Source organism: Eretmochelys imbricata, chromosome 9, assembly GCF_965152235.1.
Source record: "Eretmochelys imbricata isolate rEreImb1 chromosome 9, rEreImb1.hap1, whole genome shotgun sequence".
Lineage (NCBI taxonomy): Eukaryota > Metazoa > Chordata > Testudines > Cheloniidae > Eretmochelys > Eretmochelys imbricata.
The window spans coordinates 83,017,036-83,026,619 of record NC_135580.1 but is presented as its reverse complement, the minus strand read 5'-3'; the positions used below and the strand labels follow the sequence as shown (position 1 = coordinate 83,026,619).

Sequence of the window (9,584 nt, the reverse complement as noted above, 5' to 3'; positions counted from 1 at the left end):
TCCCGGATACCGAATCAGGGCAATAAGTCTGTTGCTCTCATCAAAGGTGAGAGGCTGGCAGCAAATCAAAAGTTACAAAGCTGCAGCTGACTCTCTATTTTAAGTGTTATCTTAGCTGAAGTTAGTTAATGATGCTGGGCAAATATTTTAGCAAGGGTGCTTTTGTATACAGCGTATTGGGTATTTGCTGGATTCTGTTTATGATCTTTGAATATTTAAAATGTTATAAACATACTTATATACTTATACCTACTGGGATAGGCCATCAAATGGGATAGGGCATCAAACTACTGGGATAGACCATCATGAAAATAACATGAGTTATTATTACTGTGAGTAAATATATTATTGACTCATGTTATTTCCATGATTTTGCTCTTTGTCACTGATTTCTCAATTGACAGGAAAGATGCCCATAGTTAACACTGAGGCCAGATAATTGACATCTCCAGTAAGTGAGTAGGTGAGTAAAGTGGCATTTGGATTTCCCTTGCAGATGCCATATTTCTATAGTCCATTAATTCAAACTGATTTAATTCAGGAATTCTTGGGAACTTAACTTGTGGCATGTTAATGAGTCCCCAAAAATATTTTGTGTTCCCAAGAAATTATTAATATTACAATTATGCCTAGAGACTTTAACTGTGCTGAAGATCCACTGGGCTAGGTCCTATACAAAGAGTAAGAGTGACCTGAATAGATGACAATCTAAGGTCCTGATTCTCTATGTGTCTCCTCATTTAAATTTACTATTGTGAGTAGTTGCATTGATTGTACAATAGTAAAGTTAATCGTGTACGTAAGTGGTCATATCAGGGCCTAATTTATGCAAAATGTGTGAGGAAAGGGACATAACATAGCAGCAGAGTGATGTAATGACTTGAAGTGTCAATCCATTTTTTTATTTTGAGTTTTAATTTTTAAATCTGCAACTGCTGCAGTGCACAAGCGTTATCTATATTGATGTTTGACACATTAGTACACTGATGGCTTTTTGACAGGACGTTCTCTCCTTCGGTCATGAGTGACAGTATGTTTAAGTATGGTGATGATCCTGTACAAAAAATAGCTAGAGACAGAGACACTATTGCCTTGCTAAGTGCCTGTGGCGGCAGCTGCCACTAGCTCTTTGCTTGGGCGAATGACCAATGTAGGCGCGGAGAAGACAAAGCGAACAAGCTTTCTTCTCCCTTTCATGGGTAACGTCATACCATTCCATGTCTGACGTCAAGCCCTCGAGGATGACGTAACCATTCATACAGCCAATCCCAGCTAGAAAGATGACGTAAACGACCTTAGCAACAGGCCCAGTCCGAGCGGGCCAATTAGAAAATCGATGGGGGTGGCAGGCAGCCAATGGGAGACGGCGAGGGAGGAAGGCGGCAGGAGGCCGGTCGTCTCCCTCATCTTCCCTCCGAGAAGATGGCGGTGGTGCTGGCGATGGCGGCACTAACGGCTTTGTGTCCCTTCAGCGCCTGAGCTCGGTTCCGGCCTGGCCGGGGGTACCGAGCAGCGGCGACATGACCGCGGAGCCCATGAGGTACGGACCGAAACACTCTCCCGCTAGGGTCTGACGAGCCTCCGCTGCGGAGAGGCGGCTGGGGATCCTGTAATCACTTTCTTCCCACCCAGGGAGTAGAGGCGGCAGCGCCGCTCCCCGCTGCGGGCCGGTACCGCAGGAGGATGGAGGGGAGGCTGGGGAAGGCATCGGCAGAGAAGGCCGCGGGGCAGAGTAAGGGATCGCGGGCGAGAGGCCGGGCAGGGGGAGGGGACCGGCGGGACGGAGGTTAAGTGCGGTCTGGCTGCTGTCTGTGCGCGCGGGGCTTAACCCGGCCGGGCTGAGGGAGAGTGGCCAGTGGGCGCTTATATTCCCCTCGCCGGAGTGCTCGGGGGTAGTGTTGCGCCCCCGGTTCGGCCGGGGCAGGCGCACGGCCTGTTTCCTCGGCCAGTCCCGCCGCGGGGCGGAGGGGGCCCAGCTCCGAAGCCCGCTTTCTTAAGGTTGGGGGCGTTGATGCTTCGTTTCCATTCTGCCTTGCCTGGAGAGAGCCGGAGCGGGACCTGGCTTGGCGGACCAGGTTGAGGGGCGGTGCCCTCTCCTGACCCCCAGCCCTGGATGGAGTTTTTGCGTCAGCAAATGTCTTGGTACCATAGCGGTGCTGCCGCCTCTCCCCTCCTCCTCTCCTCTCCTCCTCCTCCAACGTGTTTATCCACAGTGAAAGTTCCTTCTCCCCTATTGGCCCTCCACAGTAAAGGATCTATTTTTACATCACAATAAGTGTCTGCGACCGCAGGAAAGCTGATCTTCATACAAGGTGTTCACCCTAAGCATCTTAGTCTATAGGCAGACTTTTCTCTAGCTTGCAGACTGGAAACGTTCTCTCCTCCCTCCCAGCAGGGGCGGCTTCTTGCAGTTCTTTGCTTTCTAGGACCTACTCTTGTCTGCTGTGTTAAATTCATTTCTTTGCTGCATACAGTAAATTATGCTATGCCAGGCCAGAAATCAGCTTCAGTGCTGACGAACAGGTGCTATGTTTTACCATTAATACATAATTAGTTTTGTGTGCCTTCCAACATACAGACATTTCAGGGGAAGGTGACCAAGGAGCATGGTCCATCAACTGCACAGCACTCTGAATGCTTAAGATGTGATATGAATAATAAACGATTGTCAGTTAACCTTCATGGACATTGTCTAGCCTTGTTCACAAAATCAAAACAAAAATTGAAGGAAAAGTAGCATCACATGAACTTGTATTATGATCCTCAGTAAAGATTCTTAAGCAATCATAGTTGTTTACATGGATTTTTTTCCTTTGTGGCTCTAAACTCTTTATGGCATCTTTGCAGTTGGTAGCACATTAACAGTACAGCATCCTTTTAGTGAAGTTTGGGTTTGATTACATTTCTATTTGTTTGTATTATTTTTCAGTCAAAACAAAAGAGGGGGCTGATTTTTTCCTTTTGCTTTCCCTTGTTTGTGTAGTTTGTAATTTACCATAAACTCCCAGTAGGGTTTCTGCCAATACTGATAGGAATGGTAATTTTTTCCCCTTATATGTTCCCGGCCCTGAAAGCCTTTTAATTTCTTAGTTAGCTGTGCCTAAAGGCCTCTAGCAGTGTAAACAAAAATATTAATAAAGTTAACATAAAACAGGCTGATCAAATCCAGGAGGAGAAACTACAACAAACAAGCTGTCCCTAACATAAAATAGGGTGACCTTAAACAGATAAACCATCACAGGGTCTGTTGTATATACATTTTTTATTTTAATTTAATTGATTATTTTACAGAAGAAGCGATCTCTTCAGACCCCCCAGTCCTCCCCTCAGACACCCTCCATGACCCTTTGGGTCATGATCTCCAAAGTATGGGAAACACTGGGTTGAAAAGTTCAGTGTGAGAATATAAAACAGAAGCAGTGTAGTCACTAGAACAAATTACCTCTTAAAGCAGGGGTTCTCAACTTTTTTGTTTCTGAGGCCCCCTCAACATGCTGTAAAAACTCCACGGCCCACCTGTGCCACAACAACTGTTTTTCTGCATATAAAAGCCAGGGCCAGCATTAGGGGGCAAACAGGGCAGTTGCTTGGGGCCACCATGAAACTACGCTGCTCAGGCTTCTGCTTCAACCCCCAGTGACGGGGTTCAGGGCTCTGGGCTTCAGACCCATGCGGTGGGGCTTCAGCTTTGCGCCCTGGGCCCCAGTGAGTCTAATGCTGGCCCTGCTTGGCGGACCCCCTGAAGCTTGCTTGCGGCCTCCTAGGGGGCCCCGGACGACTGGTTGAGAATCACTGTCTTAAAGGGTTACCTTCATGAGTAATGGTAACACACTGGTTTGGGCGGGAGGGTGATTTGGTATGGGAGAGGGTAACAAACTTGAAGTTACTTTCCTAGAGGAAGAAATTAGGAAATTGTTCTGTGCTGGTAGTATGGCGTGAAAGATTGATAACTTTGGAATGTATGTAGAAATATTTACAAAAAGTTTGAGTACAAAATATCTACTACTGGCTTCTTTCAAATTACATTATTGCTGCATTACACAACATGTATCATGTCATGCTGCAACATCACTCATTCATAGTGAACGGATGCAGGTTACCTTAAGAAAGAAAAATGAGATCAGGTTTCCCACCAAGATGTTAGGGCAAATCTGTCAACATATTCTCTGTACAAGACAAATATTGAATGTATTAACTTAAAAGCTAAAGCAAAGTTGTTAGTTCTATTGAACTATGCATTATTCATCTATAGCATCATTAAGGCTGCATTGAAAAAGGCCCCTTTACTCAGCAGATGACAGGTGAATTTTCTACAAAGATGTTGTATGAAGTCTCTTCTAACTGCAGAAGAAACATTTTAAAATAACTCCCTTTCAAAGTTTTCTCTGTCTTCATATTTCTTTGAGTTCCGCATAGTCCACTCAAACTTCACATCTGTTCTGGTAATATCTTGGATGTAGGCCACTTCTGAATGTTTAACATTAAACTTCTAGTTAGTTATTCTCCTTATTTGTCATAACCTTAGTCCCTCCAAGATTAGCAACAGAACTGCTCAGTTACTTTCATTTTAAACACTGGCAACCTGGGTTCCAAAATCATGACCCCCCAAAAGTCTTATTTTCAATAAAATTTCATTTTTGTCTGGGTTTCCAATCGGTTCTATCCCTGACTTGCCAGCTGTGCTCTGTACCAGAAAAGATGAACCAGAAAAGCTTGCTGGACAGCAGTAGGCGCTGGGGTGGACTGTGGGGTGATATCAGGCAGTGAGCAGAGATGCAGGAGTCGGGGAGAGAGAATGGTCCTTGTGGGAGAGAATGGGGTTAAGCAGGGATGATTAAAGGAAGAGTCATCTGTGGCACAGTTTCTGTGCCAAGGCATTATTACATCAAGGGCTACCCTCATACTCCAGCTCTCCTCTCCACCTCTTCCCCTGGTTCAAGTCAGCTTAAGCCCAACTTTTTAATCATATTCCCTGCTTACTTCCCATGGTGCCCTACAGCCTCATGCCTCATACACAGCCTTACTCACCTGTAGAACAAAGGCTGCAAGTTGTTCAAGATGAAATATATTTGGGCTATGGATTATGAAAAGCAGGTAGTTCAGGCTGAGAAGGGGAGTTAATAAGTGGATCAGAGCTGGGCATCGAATGACTTTACTTATTTTCTTTCTGTTTAGAACAGGCATCAAACATATGGGCAATGGGCCAGTTCCAGCCCAATTGATGTATTTATGTAGCCTACGTGATATTCAGATTGTGCAAAATACCAGCTTTCATTTAAAAAAAAAATGTTCCTGGCCCTCCTGGTTTTGAAGAAAACCTTCTAAATGTGAAAAACAACAATAAAGAGATGTAGTGATGCCTTCCCGAATCTGCAAACAACCTAAAACAATGGTTCCAAACAGTGAACTCCCGTATCCCCTGTTAATCTCAGTGGAATGGTAACAAAAACATTTTAATGCGAACACTAGCTGTTGCACTGCTGATCATTTTAACAGATGGAAAGGGACGGGAGTGAAGCTCACAGGAGGGGTACAGAGAATAGAAGTTGCTGCAGGAAAGGAAAGACAGAGGAAAAAGTAGAGGAGATACAAAAAGACAAGGAAGCGGGAGAGAAACAGAGAAAGAAGGGTAAAAAAGGAAGAAAAACAAAGGATAGAAACAGTAGCAGCCCAAATAAGGAGAGGAGCATATTTTCACTGTAGACTACTGCAGAATAAGTGTGTGTTAACTCTCTGCTGAAAAAACAGTATGAAACCTGTATCTATCTGTACCTGGATTTATCTTAGGAAAAACAGTATGTCTTTATTAAGCGTATTTTGTGTGAGGCAAAGTGCAGGTGCAAATGCACATAGTCCATGACAAAACATGTCACTGAATTGGAATATTGGATGTATCTGCAGTAAGGCCTTAGTGTGCTGCTGAGCCTCACCTGACCATATTTCATGTTATTGGACCTCAGTTCTGGCTGATGGGTGATACAGAAAGATGAACTGGTTTGTGAATAGGGCAGTAGCAAGTTGTTCTAATGATGGCTCAGAAAGGGAAAAAGAATACAGAAATATAATGGCAAACACGATGTATTGTTTTACACTGATTTGAAACCATGGTATGTAGTGTGTTCTGAAGTTCTAGCTGTGGAGTATATGGTGCCTTCAAAGTTCTTGTAACATTTAGAGACAGACAGCTGACACTTAAAGATAAAAGGAAGGCTTTTTTTTTTTTTTTTTTTTTCAGAGAAAGCTTGAAGCCTTGAAAAATCCTCAGGGCTTGATTACTCAGACTAGCAGTGTCAATACCAGTGCCCTTCAGGTGACTTATTTGGTGCGTCTGCAAACTGCAGATCACACAGTTTTATATGGTGTATATGATTGTTTCAGAATTTTGTTAGGGTTAGAAACACCTACCAGATAACATGGTTTCTCATGTTTGTCACATGGGTAATGATATATGAGACAAACTGCTTTTATAACTTTGGAAAAGTCTGTAGCTGGCAATTCAGCTTGATGAGTCAAAAGAAGTCAGAAGATGTCTTTCACGGGTACTTAAAGCCGCCCCCCCCACCCCTCCCCCCCGGCGCGCGCAAAAGACAAAAGCTTTGCTTACGTAAGTGGCAGTGTGAACATGGCTTTGTCTCCTGCTGACAAAGCTAACGCTGCTCGCGAGTCTGGAAGTATTTTGAGGGCAAAAGTGCCAACAAAGTACTGACAAAGAGCGTTTACACACGCTGACTTTTAATGACATGGCTGTATCGACATAGCCTTGCTGCTAAAAGCTGCGTGGTGTAGACAAGCCCTAAGATACTGCCTGATCTGAGGGGTTGTTTGATATCTCTAGTGCTCAACAGCTAATATTTGTGAGGTAAGTTTCTGATGGTTCTGTTGGAGAGTTGATCTTCTGTAAAGCACAACAGCAGAATGCTCTTCAAGACATTTGAAAACGTGTTTAGTCTTCCACATTTAGTAGGAGCTGTGTATGATAATCTGGATGCATAGTGCCAACGTGGTGACAGATAAGGGTAGTATACTAGTCCACTGATCCAGAACATCACACTAAATACATCCCTGCCTCACTGTTTCATAAACTGCTAAACTCTTGATGATAAGAAAATGCCTGAATGTCTGTGTCATGTCATAGATTAATTCAGAACTTTTGCATTGCTCTGTAACTACCAACAATGGTTTCAAACTGAAGAGTTGTGAGACTATTTTCCTCCTGTCTCACAGGTGGGAAAGAGATGTAGTGACAAGTAAAGTGTTAACTTAATTCTTTTAATTACAAGCAAAAGTGGAGATTTCCCATAATAATAAATCTCCCTGTAGTGAGGGGGCGTGGCCTCCCTCCCAGATGGACAGGGAAACTCCCTCACCCACCCCCTGGTGGGCAGAGCCAGGGCATCCACACCCATCCCCCTGGAAATAGAAGGGCGGGACAGGAACCAGAATATAATGGGTGGGTCTTCAAGCTCGGTTGGGCCAGAGCTGCAAGATGTCTCTTCAAGCTCTAGCAGCAGGTGGCCTGACAGATACCACTACAGCACCAAAGCCTCAGAGGAGCTGTAGGGGCTGCTATTAGCTGTCTACCCCAGGAAGACTGATGATGATCTTGAGACCTGAGTACTGCACAGTGGGAGTGTAGGAAGTAGCCCATGGGAACCAGGTGATAATCCGGTTGTACTGTGACTCGAAACTAGGTCAGTATGTTTCGGGCAGATCCCTGCTGACCAGTGACAGAACATTCCGCCCAGCCCTGGGCTGGGACCCGATGGAGTTGTGTGGGCCTCGGTCCCCCTACCACTCCACCCCTGGGGTGGCAGCCTCCCCACCTCAGGCCAAGAGGCCTGCGTTGGTCTGCTGTCTGCCAGAGCTAGGACATCAGACTGTTTGCTGTCTGCCCAGTCAGAGGGCTGAACCCCTAACTGTTTGGTATTCCTCCCTGCCTAGGGGCAGGGTCCCTATAGTCCTTTGCCCTGACTGCATGGCATGGCTACTTAACTGTTTGGTGTTCTGTCCTGCCGGAGGCTCAAGCGGCCAGTGCTAATTCCTCCTGAACTTGACGCCTACAGCAAGGGGACGTAGCCTCCCTCCCAGATGGACGGGGAGGGATGAACCCAACCTCCTACACTCCCCTTGCTGACACTCTAATTAATTCATAGGGGTGGCATATTTAGCCTACCTTGTTAACATCTTTGATCACCTGAACCCACTGAACACTTATTTCAGGGCAGAATATGAATTATTCTGCCTGCACAAACAGGGTAGAAACATTCTTTAGAAAATTTGTTCTTCCCAAGTGCAAAGAAAACCTGGAGTCGTGACATTCTGTACCTTGGGTAGTGTCCTGTAACTCCCATATTCCTCATTTATATATGATTGTGATTTTGCATATAAAGCAGGCCTTGTGAGTATCGGGGGAAAGGTTATGGTCTGCTGAAAGTAATTTCTCTATCCATATACACCTCTACCCTGGTATAACACAAATTCGGATATAACATGGTAAAGCAGTGCTCCAGGGTGGTGGGGCTGCACGCTCTGGTGTATCAAAGCAAGTCTGATATAACGCGGTTTCACCTATAACACAGTAAGATTTTTTTGGCTCCCGAGGACAGTATTATATTGGGGTAGAGGTGTACATATATCATTAATGCATATGAAGTTATGAGAATTGTGTTGTATGGTTGTCACTAAAACATGCTGTAAATTGGGGAATCAGTCAGATACTAGCTCCCCAGAGGCAACAGAAAGGAAAGTAGCCAACACCCAGGTGGGGTGTCAACCCATCACCAGCCATTGTCCAGCAAGGGAGCTACAATGCAATGACTTACCTGCATGAGGCCACACCAGGGGAATTGCTCAACCTTGCCTGGAGACTCAACAATGCCCACCCAGACATGCCTGGACTTGTGTTTTCCAAGCACGTGGACTAAGGGTATAAAGCCGAACACAGGGGGCTCATGCTTGGCCTTTCTCCTTCACCCACCTGTACTGCAAGCAACAAGGACGTTCAGAAGACTGAAGACTCCAACTGAGGGGACTGCCCCAGATTTCAAGGGTGAAATCTCTGTACTATGAACTGTGGGGTGAGAAAAATTGCTTAATCTAGATGTTGCCCAGTCTAATAGGGTTGAGAGTTTAGACTGCATGCTTACATTTTCTTTTCTTTTGGTAACTAACTCTGACTTTTTGCCTATCACTTAAAATCTATCACTTGTAGTCAATACATTTGCTTTACTGTTTATCTTTACCAGTGAGTTTGTATGAAATGTGTGGCAAATCTGCTCAGGTTTTGCAAAGGCTGGTGTAGATCCACTTTCCATTGATGAACCAATTAATAAATTTGCATTGCTCATCTTGAGCAGTGCAAGACAGTATATTCCTGAGGTACAGTGCTGGGAGCTGGGGGTTTGGCTCTGGTGCTTTCCTCTGTGTGATTCATAAGTTGGTCTGGGAGCATTCATGCAATCTAGCTGGCTGTGGGGCTCCACATGTGTTTGTGCTGAGTGATCACAGCGCCCGGAGGGGTTTGCTGTTGGTTACTAGCAAGGCATTATGAGAGACAGCCCAGGTTGAAGAGAGTTTAGGGGGCA

The 9,584-nt window shown here is 45.1% G+C and overlaps 1 protein-coding gene across 3 annotated transcripts in view; it reads left to right on the top strand.

Moving 5' to 3' along the window:
- The first annotated feature begins 1,381 nt into the window (after positions 1 to 1,381).
- ATRX (ATRX chromatin remodeler) overlaps positions 1,382 to 9,584 on the top strand; it is a 141,043-nt gene continuing 132,840 nt past the window's right edge. The window contains exon 1 of one of the 3 annotated variants that reach the window (XM_077827054.1): positions 1,382 to 1,540. In XM_077827054.1, the coding sequence (XP_077683180.1) occupies positions 1,521 to 1,540 (20 nt within the window). In that variant the 5' untranslated portion in view covers positions 1,382 to 1,520. The remainder of the gene's footprint in view (positions 1,541 to 9,584) is intronic. The other 2 variants (XM_077827053.1, XM_077827056.1) reach the window with 2 other exon arrangements.